General features: G+C 40.2%; 1 protein-coding gene across 2 annotated transcripts in view; it reads left to right on the forward strand.

Annotated features, from left to right (window-relative positions):
• ASB3 (ankyrin repeat and SOCS box containing 3) overlaps positions 1-22619 on the forward strand; it is a 112413-nt gene that overhangs the window by 70549 nt on the left and 19245 nt on the right. For both annotated transcript variants that reach the window (XM_049870529.1, XM_049870528.1), the window contains exons 7-9: positions 1210-1407; positions 15499-15756; positions 19979-20112. In XM_049870529.1, coding sequence (XP_049726486.1) covers positions 1210-1407; positions 15499-15756; positions 19979-20112 — 590 coding nt within the window. The remainder of the gene's footprint in view (positions 1-1209; positions 1408-15498; positions 15757-19978; positions 20113-22619) is intronic.

Consider the following 22619-nt stretch of genomic DNA (forward strand, 5'->3'; position numbering starts at 1 on the left):
ATAACGAACGATGATGAATCTGTGAAATATTTCATAACGTGGAGGAATCTAGAAGGCATGATGCTGAGTGAAATTAGTTGCAAAAGGACAAATATTGCGTGACACCACTATTATAAGAACTCGAGAAGTAGTTTAAACAGAGAAGAGCATATTCTTTGATGGTTGTAAGAGTGGGGAGGGAGTGAGGGAGAGGGGTATTCACTAATTAGATAGTAGACAAGAACAGTTTTAGGGGAAGGGAAAGACAATACGCAATACAGGGGAGGTCAGCACAACTGGACTAAACCAAAAGCAAAGAAGTTTCCTGAGTAAACTGAATGCTTCTAAGGCCAGCGTAGCAGGGGCGGGGGTTTGGGGACCATGGTTTCAGGGGGCATCTAGGTCAATTGGCATAATAAAATCTATTAAGAAAACATTCTGCATCCCATTTTGGAGAGTGGTGTCTTGGGTATTAAACGCTAGCAGGCGGCCATCTAAGATGCATCAATGGGTTTCAACCCATCTGGAGCAAAGGAGAATGAAGAACACCAAAGACAAAAGGTAACTATGAGCCCAAGAGACAGAAAGGGCTACATAAACCAGAGACTATATCAGCCTGAGACTGGAAGAACTACATGGTGCCCAGCTACAACTGATGACTGCCCTGACAGGGAACACAACAGAGAACCCCTGAGGAAGCGGGAGAGCAGTGGGATGCAGACCCCAAATTCTCGTAAAAAGACCAGACTTAATGGTCTGACTGAGACTAGAAGGAACCTGGAGATCATGGCCCCCAGACCTTCTGTTAGCCCAAGACAGGAACCATTCCTGAAGCCAACTCTTCAGACAGGGATTGAACTGGACTAAAAAAGGACTATGGGATAGAAAATGATACTGGTGAAGAGAGAGCTTCTTGGATCAAGTAGACACACGAGACTCTGTGGGCAGCTCCTGTTTGGAAGGGAGATGAGAGGGCAGAGGGGGTCAGAAGCTGGCCGAATGGACATAGAAATAGAGAGTGGAGAGAAGGAGTGTGCTGTCTCATGATGAGGAGAGCAACTCAGAGTATATAGCAAGGTGTATATAAATTTCTGTATGAGAGACTGACTTGATTTGTAAACTTTCACTTAAAGCACAATAAAAATTAAAAAAAAATGTGCTGTAGAAATGTTTGCCTACCCTCATATACATATAAAAACATTAAATACTTCTGAATTTATGTATTTGCAGAATTTTGGAATTGTTAATACCATTTACTAACCGGGCCTGTGACACTGGGCCAGACAAAGTGAGCCCTGTTTACTCAGCAGTGTTTGGAGGGCGTGAAGATTGCCTAGAAATACTACTCCAGAACGGCTACAGCCCAGATGCCCAGAAGTGTCTAGTCTTTGGCTTCAATTCTCCCATGTGTATGGTTTTCCAAAAAGAGTATGTATATTTGCTATCTTTTTATTCCTTTTCGTATATGGAGATGAGTGTCCCTGTGTGGTGCAAGCGCAGAGGTGCCTTGGAGGACAGGCCAGGTGATCCGTCTTGAGAGGTCACAGCCTTGAAAAGCTGGAGCAGTTCTACTTTGCACACATGGGGTGATCACGGGTCAGACTTGACTCCACAGTAACTCACAACCACAACAGATATGGAGATGTATTTCTAAGTGACCATCTTTCATGGTGCAACTAAGTGTCTTTATTGGTGCCAAATTATTAACTTAAAAACAGAAAACGGACAAGCAAACCAGAAAAAGCACTGTGATGCACCTTGTTCAGTAAAGCTATAGGAAATGAGGTGGCCATATCAAGATTTTTTTCCTTCCCTATTTGGATCTGGATGACATTTTTAGCAATTTTAGGAATACTTTCAATGTATTCAAGTAAATGCAGAAATTCTGGGATATCCTTGGCCTTCAAAACAGTTTAAGAATTAAAAATGGGACTTTTTCAAGTAAGGCAGTGACGATATTTTGGGCTATTAATTATTATTTACAATATGTATTTATAAGGCATGTTCAGATCTAGAATAATAATTTAGTATTGTAGAAACCCTGGTGGCATAGTGGTTAAGTGCTATGGCTGCCAACCAAAGGGTTGGCAGTTCGAATCTGCCAGGTGCTCCTTGGAAGCTCTATGGGGCAGTTCTACTCTGTCCTGTCGGGTCTCTATTAGTCGGAATCAACTCGATGGCTCTGGGTCTGGGTTTTTATTGTAGATAATATTGCATTTTTGATGTATTTGGCGTGTAGCATTTCTTTATGTGAGTTAGAGTATTAAGAAATAAAAAGAAATATTTGTTTTACCACTTGGACATGATCCCTCGGGGTAAGAATAAATGAAATGATGATTCACTGCTGCTTTACTACCTTCTGGCCAACAACTTGTCTCTAAGGTCTCTAACTTCTTACAAGAGTAAGAATAAAGCTTTTAGGAAAATGCATACTGAGTAATACCTCTGGTCTGTTCAGTGATGGAGTAAGTCATGGAGGTAGTTCCTGCTGTTTTTAATGATATAAAAAAGGTTGCAGGCCTACCTCACATTTCATTGGCTTTCCTGAAATTTAATTTAAATATTTATTGAAAACTTACTTGCTAGGCTTTTCAGTCTTCACCATCTCTTAGAGTAATCCCGTACAAAACTTAAACATTTGCTGTGTAAAATAAGAGCTCATTTTATTTGTCCTGAATCTAAGCTTCCAGGTACACATTTTACTCTGCGTATTTGAGGATTTGGTTAACAAGGATATGCTTACCCTATGCATAATTTTCATGATATCAGAGAATTTCATCAAATACCCCTCAGGTGTTGTCCTTCTAAATGAAGAGCACTAACTACTTTCTGTTTGCCTTCAGTAAGACTGCATCGCTGACTTTGTCTTCAGTTGTCGTTCTAAGGGCCATATCTAAGTCCGTTATGTATATATTTTTTATTAGATCAGAGTTGAATATTTTTTATTGGATTGACATAATGGTTCTGGATAGTTTGTGAATGTGTGTCTGCAATGTAATGGTGGTCTTTCTTGGCCCTCATCTTAGGAATGATTTCTCAGTCTTTTTTGTCCCAGCAGCTAAGCTGGTGTCTTGTCATCTTTAAGTGTAACTTGAATGAAACCGTATCACACAGTCCCCTGTTAACCCTGAAGCACCTTAAAATTAATGGTGCTGCGTGAGAATTTGTCCGTCTGTTTTATGCCATTTACAGATTCAGGTAATTTTAGTTTGGTGGGAATGGTCTTACATAGGCTGCGGAATTTTCCAAGATTAGCTGAAATTCTAGGGCAGTTTCTTTTCTTTTTTGATTTCTACAAAAGCAGTCCACAACATTAACTGACCGTTTGTTACATGTTGTTGTTAGGTGTCACTGAGTCAGTTTCGACTCATAGTGACCCTATCTGTGTACAGCAGAATGGAACACTGCCAGTCCTGCGCCAGCCTCACAATCGTTGCTGTGCTTGAGCCCGTTGTTGCGGCCATTGTGTCAGTCCATCTTGTTGAGGGTCTTCCTCTTTTTTGCTGACCCTCTACTAAGCATGATGCCTATCATGGTTTGAATTGTATCCCCCCAAACTATGTGCCAACTTGGTTAGGCCATGATTCCCAGTATTGTGTGGCTGTCCTCCATTTTGTGATTTTCCTGTGTGTTGTACATCATAATCTCTGTCTGTGGTTAAAGAGGATTAGGGTGGGATGTAACACCCTCGCTCAGGTCATATCCCTGATCTACTGTAAAGGGAGTTTGCCTGGGGTCACATCCCTGATCCACCATAAAGGGAGTTTTCCTGGGGTGTGGCCTGTATCACCTTTTATCTTACAAGAGATGAAAGGAAAGGGAAGGAAATAGAGAGTGGGGAACCTCATACCACCAAGAAAGCAGTGCCAGGAGCAGAGCGTGTCCTTTGGACCCAGGGTTCCTGTGCAGAGAAGCTCCTAGTCTAGGGGAAGATTGATGAGAAGGACCTCCCTCCAGAGGTGAAGGAGAGAGAGAGGCTTCCCCTTGGAGCTGACACCCTGAATTTGGACTTCCAGCTTACTAGACCCTGAAAAAATAAATTTCTTAACCTACAGTTGATAACCAAAAGGTCATCAGTTCGAATCCACCAGGTGCTCCTTGGAAACTCTATGGGGCAGTTCTACTCTGTCTTATAGGGTCACTATGAGTTGGAATCGACTTGATGGCAATGGGTTTGGTTTTTTTGGTAATAATATGTCTAAAGTATGTGAGACGAAGTCTCTCCATCCTCGCTTCTAAGGAACATTCTGGCTGGAGTTCTTCCAAGACAGATTTGTTCGTTCTTTTATTATTATAGCGAGCAATAAACAAATCCTATTAAATTACTGAGGAAACTGGAAACATGGGCCCTATCCTTTAAGAGCTTAAAACCTAACAGGAAAAGTAATCTTTAGTAGTATTTGCTCTATTATTTTCTGCTGCCTATAGCAAAGAAGTGTTTGTTAATGTATTGACTCATGGAAGGCAGGGATCCCATTTTTTTCCTGCTGTGTCTAGGCTACTTATAAATATAAACTATTGTCCCATTATTCAGTAAAAACATGTAAATGGTCAGTTTTATTTTCCTTTCACAAATACTCCAAAGTTGTATCTTAAGGCGCTTCATGGTTGGTTTACCTCTTATATCTAAGTTACTGTAGAATTTTTTTTTTTTTTCCTGTATAAACTTCAGTGCTGCTAAAAAATTCTTCAGAAGCAACTTGGGACTACTTCTAGTTTGGATGGAGTAAGCCCACCACAGCTACTCTCTCTTGCTAGTTACAGCTAAAACTCTGTTCAAAATACAAAACCTCTGAGGACTCTGTAACATAAACAGAAGCAGGCATGTCGTGGAATGGAGTGGTCACTTGGTGGAGTGGCCTATATGTAGGCAATTTTCCCAGTTTCTTCTTCTTTTTCTTTTTTTTCATGATGTTACCCAGAGGGCAGGCCATAGTCTGGAGTTGGGTAGCAACAGTGGTACCAGCTGCTAAAATCCCAACAGAAACCCTGTTTTTATGGCCTGAGGAATCAGGTAAAGAGAGATCTGTGGACTAGAGAGTGTATAAGGAGAATCCTGGAAAGGAGAGAGCTGGAGAAGGGGCTCCCCTAATTCTGTGTATGAACCTACATTTGTCACTGGCTCACCCCAAACTTGGAAGGCACTGGACAGACCCAACGGCTTTAAAATGGAACCAACATTTAAATTATTACCAAAGTCTCAGACTAACCCCTGAGTGGCACGTTCATGGGACAGGCCAAAAACAGCATAGCAAAGGCTTTGAGAATTGAAGTGACATTGGACCCACTGTCTCTAGAAGGTGAAATTGAGATTATGGTCTGATCCTGACTAAGATCTATGCCTGCTAAAACACACACACACACACACACAACATTCTCCAGAGGATTATAATAGGACAGTCTAAAATTACTCAACATATGAAGAACCAGTAAAATATTACCAAATCTCAAGAGAAAAGGCAACTAGCAGATACCACCCCTGAGATGGCCTAGTTGTTGGAAATATCAAATACTTGAAAGCAGCTATTATAACTGTGCTCGTGAGTTACCTTTATAGGTAGGCACACTTGAAATAGATCAAAATACAGAAACTCTCAGCTGAGAAATAAAAACTACAGTAAAGAACCAAATGGAAATTTCAGAACTGAAAAATACAATATCTGACATGAAAATTCACCACATGGTCTCCACAGCAGTATGGAACGACAGAGGAAGAAGTCTGTTAAATTGAAGATAGACCAATAGCAGTTATCCAAACAGAAGAGAGAAAAATAGGATGGGGAAAAACATGAACAGAGACCGGAGGAACTACGGGATAATCTTAAAACACCTGACAGGAGGAAGAGATTGGTACAGAGATAGTGTGTCAATCAGTACTGGCCCCGCAAATTCCTAACGTTGGAAAAAGGTACAGATTTGCAGCTTTAAGAAGCCCAGTGAACCCAAATAGGATGAACCCAAAGAAAACCAGGCTTGAAAACAATCAAACTACTGAAAAACAAAGATAATAGAGCAGCAGTGTGGTGTCTTGAATCATAGACACGAGCTAACAAACTTTGTATTTTGTGCCTGTTGGTAACATGGGTTTTGAAGAGGTCCTAGAGAGCATAACTGAAATCTGGTTTGATGGCCTTCAAAACAGTGTATCAGCTGTTCTCTGCCGTGTCATGTGGGAGCTTGTTGTAATTGGATCAGATATAGTGTTAATTAGTAAGATGAATTTTCACTGAGAAAAGTCATTGGGAAATACTATCTTAGCCTGTAGAAAAAAAGGGTCAAAGCATCAAAATGAGTGTTTCCTGAGGTACATTCTCCTAGTCTTTCTAACTGATCTTCATTTGTTTACATGGGACCCGTGGCAATACACTAAAGTTTAATACATCTGTGCTGTCATTGGAGCCCTGGCGGTGCAGTGGCTGGTGCAGCTAGGCTGCTAACCAAAAGGTTGACAGTTCGAATCCACCAGGCACTCTTTAGATGCTCTGTGGGGCAGTTCTGCTTTGTCCTCTGAAAACCGAAAAACCAAACCCGTTGCCGTTGAGTCAATTCCAACTCATAGTGACCCAATAGGGGAGGGTAGAACTGCCCCACAGAGTTTCCAAGGAGCATCTGGTAGATTCGAACTGCCAGCCTTTTGGTTAGCAGCCATAGCGCTTAGCCACTACACCACCAGGGTTTCCTATAGGGTGGCTGTAAGTTGGGATCGACTCGATAGCAATAGGTTTTGTTTGGTTTAACAGGTGCCATTATTATCTGTTTTGTGATGAATTTAATGGGGGGGGGATTTTTCCCAAGGGACTAATTCTAAAACCTGGTAGCATAATAATTATGTATGTTCCTGTTTAATGTGCATGTATAGATGAGCTGACTTATATATAGTACACAGCATAGTTTTTGGCGTGTACTAGGAAGCTACCAAGATTAGCTCTCTTCACCCTGCCATCTTCCATTTATCCAGAAAACAACATTTAATTAAATTTTTTAGTCCCCATACTACATTTCTGCCACCCATCCGTCAGTTTGTCGTACTATAGTGGCTTGTGTGTTGCTGTGATCCTTGAAGCTGTGCCACCAGTAGTTCAAATACCAATAGGGTCACCCATGATGGGCAGGTTTCAGTGAAGATTCCAGACTGAGACAGACTAGGAAGAAGGGCCTAGTGACCCACTTCTGAAAATTAGCCAGTGAAAACTTTATGGGTCACGACAGAACGCTGTCCAACTCGCTTGCTTTGGACGTGTCGTCAGGAGGAATCACTTGCTGGAGGAGGACATTATATTTGGTGAAGCAGAGGGCCAGTAAGGACAGGGGAGGCCGTTGGTGAGATAGACTGGCACAGTAGCCTCAACGACGGACTCGAACGTGCCGCAATGGTGAGGACGACACAGGACCGGACAGCGTTTCATTCTGTTGTATAAGGTCACCGTGAGATCCAGTCAACGTGATGGCAGCTGTCTGTCTTGTCACCTGCTGCGTTTGTAGTACCTGAAATCTGGCTTGTTAGCTTGCATGTCAGTTGATGTGAGTAATGTGGAAATCATTCAGATTATTGTGGGACTCTAAAGCTTGCTGATCAGGCAAGAAAACTTTCATTCTCCCAGTGGGTTTTGTTTCGATATATCAAGAGCATAATATAGCCAGTGACTGAAGAAAAGGCATCAAAGCTGAAAAAATGGTTGCATTTTTTTATTTCTTTCAATAGATGATAATCTTAAAATTTGGATTCTCTACAATTACATACCTAAAAATTAATTTAATTAATTAGAATTAACATTCAAACAGCAAGAATGGTTAAATATAATTTAAAAATAACTATTGTGTTATTTTTTTGTTAATGAAACAATGTATGAATTTCCTATATTTCATTTACTAGTTAATAATAAGAATTTAAATTCTGGTTACAAAACTGGTACCAGGGAACTTGGAAGACTCTGCTTTCCATACTAATTATTTAGTATTTGGATTTTTACAGATTTGGTGATAACCAAAAAACCAAACCCAGTGCCGTCGAGTTGATTCCGACTCATAGCGACCCTATGGGACAGAGTAGAACTGCCCCATAGAGTTTCCAGGGAGCGCCTGGTGGATTCGAACTGCTAACTCTTTGGTTAGCAGCAGTAGCACTTAACCACTACGCCACCAGGGTTTCCAGATTGGGTGATAGATAATATATTTTGTGGTATAAGTTTTGAAATTTTATGTTTATAGCAACAATATGTTGTTAAAGCAAGATGGGTTTGGTGTAAGATTGTTGTGTAAAAAGATAATCAACACCTACCAGACTTGAGGTGTTAATGAGTCAAAAACTTTTGTTTTCTCATTTGTAACATATTTTCTGGTGTTTCTTTCAGATCTATAAATTCAGTGTTTGTGGCCCTTCTTTCACTGTTTGCCTGTTGTCTTCTAGGACACCTATTTGCAGATCCAAAAACCCAGTGCCGTCAAGTAGATTCCGACTCATAGCAACCCCGTAGGGTCTGGGGCTGTAAATCTCTGCAGAAGCAGACGGCCACATCTTTCTCCCGAGTTGCTGCCGGTGGTGGTTTTGAACCACTGACACTGACCTTTCGATTAGCAGTCAGTCGCTTAACCACCGCGCCAGCAGGGCTCCTTCCTTTTACAGAGAGTACAATTAATATCAAAAAGTGATGAAAGTAATAAATATAAATAACGGCTCTGGGTTTTAAATTTTCCTTCCTTTATTATTTTATCCGGTAACTCGACTTTTCAGCACAGGGTTAGCGTTCCAAAACATTGCTACTGAGCATCCCCTGGAGAGGGTGAGCTTCCCTTTGAAGCAGCGACCTTTGGCTCTTCTCACCCTTCCGAGGCATGAAGGAAAGGTGTCTCCACCACTGTACAGGTCTGCAGCAAATGCCGTCCCTGTCCTCTGGGTCTAAAAAGTTAACAGCTGCAGCGACGTGAAACCTGTCTTTCAAACGCACAGTTGAGCTATTCAGCTCAAAGGAGAAAATGAGAGAAAAGGTTTCCTTCAACTAGGACGGGTGAAAGAGGAGGGACGCTGAGGAATTTCAGTTTGAACAAATATTAATAATGCCTTTTATATATGGCTGTGTAGGAGAGGGACCATGGCTTAGCTGATCTGATTTTGTCTGCCTTTCTAATTGACACTGATCATTTTAATCAAATTTGCTTCGAGAAATCGTTGTGTCCATTGTAGTCATCATTTCATACATGGTACCTCTGACAGAGCCTAATGTCTTCATTTTATTTTCAGCTGATGGCTGACAGAAAACATTCAGTAAAACTTATTATGTGGCCTTTTAATAATTCAGCTAATAGTCGGTTAGATAATTTATTGGCTTATTGAACATAAAACACTCAGGATGTTTACCCACTTGTCTCTCTTCGTTTAAAATAACTTTTGTTTTCATGTTGAATTTCCTTATTGTGGACTGTTTTCTCTGTGCGTATTTGAACTGCAAAGAGGGAAATGGCAGAAAATGTACCAAAACCAAACCAAACCTGTTGCAGTCGAGTCGATTGTGACTCATAGCGACCCTATAGGACAGAGTAGAACTGCCCCATAGAGTTTCCAAGGAGCGGCTGGTGGATTTGAACTGCTGACCTTTTGGTTAGCAGCGGTAGTTCTTAACCACTGAGCCACCAGGGTTTCCAAAGATCTCGACATTGATTCCTTTTTTAGTTTTTAAACCTCTCCTCTTTCTCAGTATCTGATGATATTCACTTTTTATATAATGTGTAGTTCTTAATGTGTCATAGTTCTTGATGTATATGTTAAATATGATGCACTGTTTCTTTTTAATCTCTTGCACTTCATGAGGTTTCCTGATTCTCTATCAGGGCCTGAGAGAAAATCTGGAAGTATTCAGGGAAATACATACATGTGTCCATGTCATTTATATTTTAACCAAAGGTTTTAATAAGCCCTGGAAGAAAGGCCTGGTGATCTATTTCCGAAAGGAGTGCAGTTCTACTGAAAACCCTATGGAGTGCAGTTCTACTCTGAAACACATGGGGTTGTCATGAGTCAGAATCGACTAGATGGCAACTGGGGTGGTGGGTCAAACCCTAAAGTCTGCTGTGTGCTCAGTGACACGCAATAATCAAGGTAATACAGAGCCCTGGAGTTGCTTGCGTTTCTGGAGCTTGTGTATTTGAGACTCTCTTGGTAATCTTCCACATTTGACGGAGACCCAGAAGCTCAGGACGTGCTGACAAAGTTCTGGGATCCTCCAGCTTATTCTGCGTTTGTGATTCTCCGTGTAACTGGTAGTTTTGTTGGAAAGCGTCTGTCTGTATCGTAGCGCTGGACAGCTTCGTCAGCCTTCCGGGAATGCGTGTCCTTCTTGCCCATTCTAACACAAGGCAGTGTGAGTAATTGGAAATTTCGAGCTGGGTTTTCCAAAGTCCGTTTTCTCAAATACTAATTTTATAGATTGTTAGTAAATCTTACACCGAGTAAAAGGAGTTGCATAGTTAATTAGGTTTGGAAAACAGGGTTAAACGACGTCAAATAGGTTTCCTTCCTGGAGGGCTTTTAAGAGTGTTTTTTTTTTTTTTTATGGTGATGTTTTCTCAGTTCCTGCGAAGGGAGTGGATCTACAAAGGTTTGGGAGACATCAGACCAGCGTATGTTTGCAATAAATACACTGTTTTCCCTGTGTTTACACGCTTTGCAGATGTCTCACACTCTGTTTTGCTTTTCTCCGTTTAACTGTTGGACCCATTGCTTTAGTTTTAAAGAGACTTCTGAAAAGGTGCCTGGAGGTTGAGCAGTACGTATGTATATCGAACGTATAATTTGAAAAAGTAACTAGCGTGCTATTTAAAAATAATTTCATCCTGTATTTCTCCCCTTTTAGGACTCCCTGTGTCGTATATCCCAAAAGCAAGCTCATGGCTGTTGAGTCGGGTCTGACTCACAGCGACCTACAGGACCAGGCAGAACTGCCCCCTGGTGTTTCCAAGGCTGTAACTCCTGACGGAAGCTAACTGCCCTACCTTTCTCCCTTGGCTGATTGGTTCAAACCGCTGACTTTTCAATTAGCCGTTGAGCGCTTAACCACTGTGCTACCAGTGCTACGGTAGAGCGTGTAAAGATTCTCAAATTTATTTCATTATACAGTCGTCTTACATGGAACATCTTCCAGGACTAGAGTTCCATGGAACGTACTTTGGGAAATGTAGGCTTGGCATTAACATATTCCTCAATTTGACTCATTCCTGAGGCATACAGCTTAGTGTTAGAGAAGAGATGTTTCAGATATTTGCTGTATCACAGTCACTGTTAGATTTTGCTTTGGTATTATTATTATTCCAGTTACTGGAAACCCTGGCAACGTAGTGGTTAAAAGCTACAGCTGCTAACCAAAAGGTTGGCAGTTTGAATCCACCAGGCTCTCCTTGGAAACTATGGGGCAGTAACTCAAGTTCCGTTTTTGTGTCTAAAATAATAATAATAATAATAATAATAAAACCTGTTTCCTAGGGTTGCTGTGAGGACAAAAGAAAACCATGAATATAATGCATTTAGCACAGTGTCTGGTACGGAATAAGTACTCAGTCAGTCTTGCTGTTACAGGAAATTACCTGTGCACACATTCCTCCTGTAGCTTTAGAGATAGATGGTTTATCTTTCGGCATTGCCACAATTAACAGTTTTCTTAGTACGAGCCCCAAGCCTAGCTGCTACACTGAAATTTTAATAAAAAAGCTGCTGGATCTGTAGTTTTTGTCCAAATGGAAAACGGCCGAGGTACCTCCTGCAGCACTTAGCCTAACGGGGCATTTGGAGGCTGTCAACAGCACACATTCACCTTTTTATTTTGTAGCAAAAGCGTGTCCTGCGGACTCAATCTTTAAGCCCTAATGTTTCTACGGTTGGGCTATTGATGGTTTCCGATGGCTGGAGGGCAGAAGCCACCAGTCCCTGAGTTGCACCTGGGAATACACGCACCTGGCAAATCACCCGACTTCCTGCAAATTGTGTGTCACGTCTGTAATGAGACAGTGTCCTGAGCCTCTCTCACAGTTTCCCTGCCAGATTATTGGAACACGTTCAGCAGTCCACGTGTAGCTTGTCTGTTCTGTAGCAGCGTCAGCAAGTAGTAACTGCAGGTGAACAGTGAGAGCCTAGTTAAATGAAGTCAAAGTGGGTGAAATAAATGGGTAGTAACTGGTCAGAACCATCCGTCAGAAGAATATCCCTTAGCATTTCCTATAGCGCAGATCTTCTGGCAACCAGTTCTCTCAGCTTTTGTGTGTCTGAAAGCAGCTGGGGAAGAAAGCACGTTACATTCAGGACGGCCTTCTCATCAGGGAGAACCCTGGTGTCTTAGTGGTTAAATACCATAGCTGCTAACCAGGAGGTCGGCAGCTCGAATCCGCCAGGCACTTCTTGGAAACCCTATGGGGCAGTTCTACTCTGTCCTGTAGGGTCGCTATGAGTCGGAATCGACTTGACGACACTGATTTTTTTCTCATCAGGAACAGATAGCAAGAGGTCAGACAGGCAACAAAATGAATTTTTTTAATAAATTGTGGGATTATAGATATATTTTTTCCAATTGCTGTGGAAGTGATTGTGAAGAGATTAATGCTTCCTCTTTTAGCTAAAGAAAAAGAGCGCGAACTGAAGAATAAATAGACTTATAAAGATATGTCTGTTTCAGGTAGAAGCCCTGGCGGCCCAGTGGTTAAGCGTGTGGCTGCGAACCAAAAGATCGGAGATTCAAACCCACCAGCCACTCCGCAGGAGAAATATGTGGCAGTCTGCTTCCATAAAGGTTTACAGCCTTTTGGAAACCCTATGGGGGCAGTTCTCCTGTGTCCTATAGGGTCGATATGAGTCGGAATTGACTCTGCGGCAATGGTTTTTTGCCCGGGTTAGGTGACATAATTACTTATGTGTGTAGTGTTGAAATTGCTTAAAACCTTGATTTTAAGCTCCAAACCTAAGTCCTCAGAAGTAATTGGTCTCACATGATGCTGAGGTAAACATTTTTATTTTATCTAAAATTTCCGTGCCTTTTACTTAGGTTCTGTGAAACTATGATTAATGAAATACCTCTTTTTCGTGTATAAAATTATGGTAATGACATTGTTGCCAATTTAAAGGCAGAATAATTTTATTCTTCCATATTTCCTTTCACAGTTTCTACACAGCAAACAAACATGTTTACTAAATTCTGTTACAGTGAGCATGCTATTAGCAGTTTTTGAAACATGGTTACTCAGCCGTCATAATTACGGTTTTAAATGATTATTTGAATATTGTATACTTCTTTGTCCCTCTGTTGTTGGACATTTAGGCCGTTTCTTCTTAAAAGTCTGTGATGGACAATACTGTGTTGTTACAGATAAAACGTATTTGTGCAAATAGGATTTAAATTCTGGAGAGCTTTATCCATTGGAAAATTCTCAAGAATTGGATTACTGAATCAAAGGAGTCTGAACATTTTAAATACTTCTATTTATTATATTTTATATTTTGTTTTACATCTTGTTTTATTGCATTTTACCAATACTTATATACTGCTGATCGTATGTACCAGAAAGATTAAGTAGCTTACTTGCTCAGAGTCACACAGCTAGTAAGTGGCTGTGCAGGCTGCTGCCGGAGTCTGTACTCTTTATGGCTTTGCTGTGATTCTTCTTCTGATGGACCTTACCAGTTAGCTCTCTTGAAAAAGGGTATACCAGTTTTCAGTAAGTTTCATCACAGCTTTCCCAGTATGGGATGATAAAATCTTAAAACAACAGCAACAATAGTAATTTACTAGGTATAAAATGATAATACCTGTCCTCTATAAAGCATTTGAGAAAGATAAATTAAAAAAAAAAAGTGTGAGTTAATATTTGTTCTTTAAAAAAAGAAAGGCTTTCTATATCACATTTTTTTACCACTGGAAATTTAAAAGTAAGAGGGAAATTGACAGAGGCTATTGCTGAAGGAAAGTGATGTCTTGGAGAGTCCTGGAATGAATCATCTGTCTTTAGGGACTGATAGCATTGTTTAATAACTTGGGCAGTACTTATATTAGAGATACTTAATCATACCAAAAAAAAAAATCACAATTTGAGAGGAGCTTTCTATTTGTCAATGAAAAATTTTAAAAATTACGTGTTTATTTAAAATGAATTTTCTGAATTTTATTTCTAAATTTTATAAATTATAAGTGTGTAATACCTGTGTTAGGGTTGTGTCCTTTTATGATGTTTATTCAGTCTGTATGCCAAGCAAATAATCCTAGAAGCTGGACTGTGTGAAGCAGAACACGACATCAGGATTGGTGGAAGACTCATGCAGATGACGCACCTTGCTTGCTGAAAGTGAAGAGGACTTGAAGCACTTACTGATCGAAGACCACAGCCTTCAATATGGACTGCACCTCAACATAAAGAAAACAAAAACCCTCACAAGTGGACCAGTAAGAAACATCATGATAAACAGAAAAGATTGAAGCTGTCAAGGATTTCATTTTACTTGGATCCACAATCCACACCCATGGAAGCAGCAGTCAAAAAATGAAAAGTTGCGTTGCATTGGGCAGATTTGTTGCAAAAGACCTCTTTAAAGTGATGAAAAGCAAAGGTGTCACTTTGAGGACTAAGGTGCGCCTGACCCAAGCCATGGTGTTTTCAGTTGGCTCATATGCATGTGAAAGCTGGACAATGAATGAATAAGGAAGACTGAAGAAGAATTGATGCCTTTGAATTATGGTGTTGGTGAAGAATATTGAATATACCGTGGCCTGCCAGAAGAACAGCCAAATCTGTCTTGGAAGAAGTACAGCCAGAATGCTCCTTAGAAGTGAGGATGAGGAGACTTTGTCTCACATACTTTGGACATGTTATCAGGAGGGACCAGTCCCTGGAGAAAGACATCATGGCTGGTAAATTGGAGGGTGAGTGAAAAAGAGGAAGATCCTCAAAGAGATAGACTGACACAGTGTCTGCAATGATAGGCTCAAGCATAACAACGATCAAAGGATCATGAGCATGGCACAGGACCAGGCCCTGTTTCACTCTGTTGTACATAGTGTCGCTATGAGTGGGGAGTGACTCAACGACATCTAACAACAATTGCTAAAGAAATATGGTATCTTGGAGAGTCCTAGAATGAATTGTCTGACATTAGGGACTGATCACATTGTTTAATAACTTTGACAAGTACTTTATATGAGAGATACTAAATCGTCCGCCCCCCTCAAAAATCACAATTTGAGAGAAGCTTTCTATGTATCAATGATAATTCTTAAAATTACACATTTATTTAAAATGAATTTCTAAATTGTAAGCGTGTAATATCTGCTCATAGTTGAAAATTAAAAACCATGCAGGAGGGTATAAAATGAAAAGTAAAAGCCCCCTCCTCCTTGTCCTCTAATCTCAATCTCAGCCGTCCACGTTCTCATGTACCATTCTTTTTTTCCATCAGTAACTACTGTTAACAATTTGTAAGAATTACTTCTGATGTCAGATTCTAACTTCCTCTTTTTACTTTTTTGTTTATGTATTTTTTTCATGGTGCAGCTGTGAATTCCTTGGGATCGTGAATATCCTTTTGAAATATGGAGCCCAGCTCAATGAACTTCATTTGGCCTACTGCCTGAAGTATGAGAAGTTTTCAGTATTTTGCTACTTTTTGAAGAAAGGTTGCCCATTGGCATCATGGAGCCATATATCTGAATTTATCAATCACGCAATCAAAGCACAAACAAAATATAAGGAGTGGTTGCCGCATCTGCTGCTTGCTGGATTCGACCCACTGAATCTGCTGTGTGGCTCTTGGTAAGAAATCACACCACAGCGGATCTTAGTCTTTGTGTAAATGTACTGCCTTTAATTGTCCCTGATTCCTTGAGATCGCTGTTGGGAGAAGGATGTGTGGGTGATGGCTGGATGAGGGTGAAGGAGCTGGCGGGCTGCTAACGGTGAGCTTGAGTGTCAGGATACAGTCTTCTGAAAAGGTAAGAGGTGGCTGGAAGGGAATAGGAAGAGGTGGATACCTGTGAACTGCTCTGAGAGGGCCATTTTTTTCTACTTCCGGCCATCCCTCACGCTCTCTTAAGATGCCTATGACAGAAAAAGAACTGTTGGAGCCACTTTGGAGATTTCTGTTATCCCTCAGTCAACTAGACTGAACACTCCAGCCCCACAACATCTTTTCTGTTTGAAATTTGTCTCCCTTAAGTAAATACTGATTCTCATGCAGCTGAAGACATGACTTGTTGACTTAGTTTCTTAGATGAGCAGCCATCTAAGAGTGATTTTGTGAATGTCGAGTCAGGATTTTTCTTGAGCAAGAACAAAGACTGTTCCTACCAGCCTCCAGCCTTTGCAAAAGTTGTTAGTGTCCAGATGGAACTACTGAGAAGGTAATTGTAGCAGTGAGAGAACTCTCTACTTGATCATTCAAGTCAAGTGAGAAAATAGAAGTCTCTAGGAAAATGGAGGATACGGATATTTTATAGAACTTTTTCCATAAAACATCTGGAAGGCTTCTTTCTTGTGCTTCAGAAACTACTATTCACTAAAATAGTGTTTAGACAAATACTGGGATTTTACATTTCAGCAGAAAAGTTCTTCAATGTCTTGTTATTTGAATATTTCCTTTCAAAAGAGGTCCTCTTTGAGTGTCAGGTAGATTCGCTATCTTCAAGTGAGGAATGTGTTTTTATTTGGCAGTACCCCATCTTGTCTGCCATCACATGGAATTCAGAAATTTTCACTAAGCAGAGGGTTTATGCACAGAACCGTCATCTCTTTCTGAAATAGAAAGCTTAAGTAACTATTATTTCAGATACGTGATTTGTCGGGAAACACTTCTTTCTGGTAGATGATTTGGGGAGTAAAGAAGTAAAAGCGAAGCTGAGACACACGTGCAGGCTTCCACCTTACTCTTAGTTCATGCTTTACAACAGATTGCGTCACTGATGGTGTCTACCCCAGCAGCTGATTGATAGGTAGTTATTCAGCAAATGTTCGTTGTTGTAATTCTCTCCATATCTTTTCAATTCATTTTCACTAAAAGCCATTCTAATTTTATTAGGTAATTGAATGAAATATAAAGATTATTGACAGTTCGTTGTGAACACTTTTTAAAAGTTATTTGTATAAGCTCATTTTTCCTAACAACCCCTGCTCCCCACACACGCACATACACTTACAAACTCTCAGGTCAGAGATGCTGTATCATTGGCTACCTACAAAGCTATTTAAAACAAAACAAATAAACAAAAAAATTAAACATTGCTGCTTTTCCTTTCCTTCCCAGCCAATTACAGGGTCCTCTAGTAGAGAGAGGGAATTTTTTAGCTTTATTTTTCTGGAAAGTTTTGTAAAGCGTACCCTCCCATCCCTAGTTCTGGTACGCCCCCCAGGTACGAAGAACCCAGTTGAGAATTTCTGAGGTACTAAGCCAGTGCGTGTGTGTGTTGTGATAGAAAAGACTTGAGAACCAGTAAACTACAGATTATTTCGAACAAATAGTAATGCTTTCAGCCATCTCTGAGATGAGAATGCAAATTGCATATATTTTAGTCTGAAGGAGTATCTTCAGCCACTTTATATTCATTAGAAAAAAATACAACGGGGAAATTTTACTTCAACAGAAAAAATGCTTAACATGGTCAAATTCTTATTCACTGATCTTTTATTGAATGGTTGAAGCCAGTGTCAATGTTTTGCTTTCTTTGATCAAATTTGCATTCAGAGAGCTGTTAGAAGAAAATCCCTCCTATGAAAATCCCAATATGTTGTTAAAGTGGATTTGGTTCTATCTTATTTACGTCACATGTAAGCCTGTTGCCTGATCTTGTCGTGTAAGTTTATAAATGTCTTTCCTAGGTATTGCTTGTCTTAAACAGTCTTAAAAATGTATTGGGCTGAATAGTTGCCTGTCGCAGTATAATCTAGAAAGTTGAACCGTTTTTCCAATTAAATGCAAGGCTAGGCTTTCCTTCCCTTGGAATGTAATGGGAGAATAATAGAAGGTAAATGCCATCCGTGCATTTAGTTGATTAACTGTCACTGGTCTCTGATTACACGACTGCTCTGTATGATGTAATGGTCAGGCTAGTACAGTCACAGTACATTTTTAATGGCATTATCAGCGTTGGTAAAATAAACTCACCATTGTATTAACTGAAGCTGTGCAAACAGATTCGCTTCTCACTGTGTTCAGATAACTGCATAAAAATCACCTGTGTTTGGTCTCACATCCGACCTAAAAGCTCATTAAGGCCGAAAAATGAAACCATTGAAAGAGAAATAAGGACCCTGGACCAAGTAACCTTTGGTGTAGGGCTCCTAGAGAGCCAAGGAGATTGTTTGCCATGGAATATTTTTTATTGTGTCGTTATTCTTAGTCTTTTCTGGTCGGTTGTGATTTCACCGAGCGAGCTTCCTGAGAAGTAACATGTTTTTCTAAGGCACTTGTGCTACAGTTTTAAGCTCTTCCCTGTATATGTTTACTTATTGGAGAATTAAGAACTTGGGAAATAATTTTCGTACTCCCTAATCAGTCATATCAAGGGTAATTTGCCTCTAAATTACCAAAATTAAGTTGTTTTTCAGATGACACATTTAAAGTATCATTCATTTTTTTCCTTTTTTTTTTTTTTTTTTCCTTCTTTAGTACTTGCTGAGTCATGTTTCCCCAAAAATGATGGTGTTTTTTAAAGGCCTTGAGAAGAAGTTCTATAATAACAACTAGCGTTGTGATCTTTTTTTTTTTCCAAACAGTACAGTGGTAGGGGAGTAACTGATTGGGTACAAGATGGGTAATCTTGTTAGAATTTAGAGTTCTCTTTAAGCTTTGACTAAATTTCTTGTGTATAATGTTATGAGGCTTACTGAACATATAATACTCAAGGTTTCAAACCAGTTCTAGTAATAGTAAACATTTATATAACATTTTTATAGTTTTAAAAGCATGTTTACTATACTATCTTATTGTATTTTCAGCAACAGTCTTCTGAAGTAGGCAAACTAAGTATTATTCTTGTTTTAGAGACCAGGATCTAGTACTTAAAGAACTTCAGAATTATTTTGTAAGTAGCAGAGGTAATGTTGGAAATCAGAACTTCTCTTAGGTCAGTGTTCTTTCCCTTAGGATTCAAGTGCTTATAAAATCTGGGGAAGCCTCTTTTGGGTGGCTTGTAGGAAATCTGACATTATTTCAGAAGGACAGAGGAAGAACTGTTTGTCTTGAACCCCTTCTTTCAGTCCTTAAAGATAAATTTCACTCTATTCTTTAGGGCTGGGTCTATAATGGAGAGCATTTTTATAGGAGAACAGTTATACATCCCTGGGTGTTGTGCAGAAATAAACTATTACATGCAGTACATCATGCTTGGTAAAATAGAGGGTCCGGGAAAAAGAGGAAGACCCTTAACAAAATGGACTGACCCAGTGGCTGCAACAGCGGGTTCAAACATAACAATGATTGTGAGGATGGCACAGGACCAGGCAGTGTTTTGATCTGTTGTACACAGGGTTGCTATGAGTCAGAACCGACTTGACAGCACCTAACAACAACGGTACACTAAGTTTAGAAAAAACTTTGGGTGTTTGAGCTTTATCTTTTCAGGACTGTTAGATGATGTGTCTGTAGGGATGACAGATGTAGATTCGACAAAATGGTCCAGTTGGAAGGGGATAATCAGGAATCCAGTGATGACGTGGACACTGTCTCTGTTTCTTCTCACCACTGCTATTGGGGAATGGGAAGGAAAGCCCTAGCCTCCCTGAGCATAGAGATTCCTCTTGTAATCTTGTAATCTACGGGGTAAATATTCACAGGTTCAACTGAGTTTCTTCTCGCAGGAACCTCTAGGTGGTTGTTCCTATCCACCGGACTTGCCTCTAGTTGCCCGAATATTTTGCATCCTAGTTTTCAGTCCAACTTCCTTGTTAAGATGTTGTGAGAACAGGTCTACGGTGTCTGTTGCTAGGACAAACCCTCGGTATATTTCGTATCTAATGGCATGTTTGTGTCTTGCTAACATAGGACTGACTCAGTCAGCGATGATGTGCTAATCTTCACTTTGGAGTTTACTAATTGGAAGAGACTTCCGCCAACTGTTGATAAGATGCTCTCTGTTCGTGCCTCAAATTCCTCTTGGCTCTTACAGCAACATATTGGTAAGACACTATAATTTTTTAACACGGTTAGCTTTTCTTCCTTCCCAAGCTATATTGTAATTTTATGTGAAAAGACTCATTAGAGAACAGAAGTTAAATTGAATTATAATTTGCGTTTTCTTCCACAGGGAGAAGGTGGGGTTGTGGGGGAGGGTGGGATGACAGAAATTCCTTCAGCAGAAATCGTATCTGGTTTCAGAAGTTTAGCCTTGGGAGCGTGTGAAGAAAATCAGGAGTTTGCTGACATTTTTATTTAAAGACATCTTTTTGTTTTTAATACAGCTGATGTAAAGTGAGTCCTAAAAATTCGGTTGGGGAATATTTAGCTTGTGGTCAGACAGATGTGAAACCTAATTCTCCTGTTTGGAGTTGCGTTCCCTCTGCAGCGTTTTATCCTCGCTAAAAAGCGTCCTGTCCTTGATCTGTACCTGTGCTTACGGAGTGCTTGCCCTTCGTGTAGTATGGCTGTGGAGATGAACTGGGTGAAAGTTTGGTGAATCGACTGATATTTTAAATGACTGTAAAACAATTCTTAGCTTATCCTCACTTATTAAAAAGGTTTTAAGCTAGTTAAAAAAAGTAAAGAACACACCGTGGGGGGGCAGATTTTGTGTGAGGAAACCTGTTTAAGCTAACCATAATACATGGAAAGTATTCCTGTTTTACTTATTCCAATTTATTTTACTGTGACTCTGTTTCGTTAAGCAGATTATACGCCTTAAGTGAGAAACCTTGCTTCTTCACTGCTATTTTTACATAAAATGTAACTCTTCATAAAACATCTTGACTAGGTTTTTAACAAGTAATCTTATGCGTATGTAGAACTATATCTTCTAATCTCTTAGAAAATTACATTTAAGTAGATTTTCTCAATCAAAAACAGACATTCCGGAAAATACACTCTTGCACTGAGGTATATTCATACAGATTTCTGTTGAAGAAAAAAAGGAATCTGTTTGGCGTCTCTGCACCCTCCAGTACAGAATTTCTTTAATGATAATGTTAGAAAACTCATTTGCGTGTAATTCTTAATCTTGAAAATTGCACCTGCTTTTACTAATTCTGTACCTGCAGCCGTAGAGAACAAATACCTATTCAGAGCAGATAGAATGTGGGACAGTAGATTTGGGAACAAAGAGCCGAAAGAGGGAGCATGTGCCAAATGGGAAAAGTCTGGCAGCTTATCAATTAGTAAAGAAAAGTACGGGTTTCCTCTGAAGACTTTGATGTTATGGCACGTTTGTCCAGATGGAGGTAAAAACTATGCACGAGTACATTACCCTCCAAGAGGCTAACTCCATCAAGGGCTTCTCGTTTAATGGGGCACTAGGTAGAGCTTGTGGAGTGTTACAATTATCATCTCTTAAGAGGATTTTATGTTGGCTGAAGATTTGAAAAAGCTTTTCTCAGAGGTATTAATCCAGCTCTTGCTTTTCTGGTCTGTTTCTTTAGCCAAGACCCCTTTCCCTGGTTCCAAACCCTGATATCCAACCGCCTTTTGGACATTTCCGGTTGGTATCCCATATTTTGACATACTCAAAATTGAACATGTCTTTTTTTTTTTTTTAACAAATCCTATTGTTCCTTTTGCCTGTTCTGATTCGGGAGGTGAGGTGGTTTGGGAGTGCCGTTTACCAAGAGTGACTTATCCTTGGCAGCCTTTTGTTATTTGTTTTATCCACCGCAGTGGTTTTAATGGGGGTGATTTTGCTCCTCGCCCCAGGGAACATTTGGCGATGTCTGGAAACATTTTTTGATTGTCACAATGAGGGGAGGGCTGCTACTGGCATCTAGTGGATAGAGGCCTGGGATGTTGCTAAACATCCTACAGCACACAGGACAACCCCCCACAACAAAGAATTATCCAGCCCCAACCCAAAACCAAACCAAACCCAGTGCCGACGAGTCGATTCCGACTCATAGCGACCCTATAGGACAGAGTAGAACTGCCCCATAGAGTTTCCAAGGAGCGCCTGGCGGATTCGAACTACTGACCCTTTGGTTAGCAGCCGTAGCACTTAACCATTATGCCACCAGGGTTTCCTATCCAGCCCCAGATTTCAATAATACAGAATTTGAGAAACCCTCATCCACTATTGCCTTGTTTCCCCGTCTTGAAAAGGCTTTTAAACACTAACCTGGGAACGATTTTTAACCCTTTCTTTACTGCAAACTACCTAGGAAAAGCTGTGTTCTTCCTCCTGCTTATATTGGCCTCTCGGGTAGTCTTTTAGTTTTTCTGCAGAGATGGAGTCATTATGCTGCTAGAATTTTAGTAGGGGTGGGAGGAAAGAATCTACCTGTGTACTCAGTTGCCTGAGTTTACAATCAGATTGTGATTCTCTTCCTTTCTATAGTTCAGGGCCCCCTTGGGGTACCCAGTTCTCTTTTTTCTCTTTGATTTTCAGGACATTCAGTTTCTGCATGTTCGTTATCTCCATTCTTCTCTCCTACACCTGGGGTTTGAGCTGCAGAATCAGGATCTCTAGTAAACAGAAACAAGGTAT

Source organism: Elephas maximus, chromosome 26, assembly GCF_024166365.1.
Source record: "Elephas maximus indicus isolate mEleMax1 chromosome 26, mEleMax1 primary haplotype, whole genome shotgun sequence".
NCBI lineage: Eukaryota > Metazoa > Chordata > Mammalia > Proboscidea > Elephantidae > Elephas > Elephas maximus.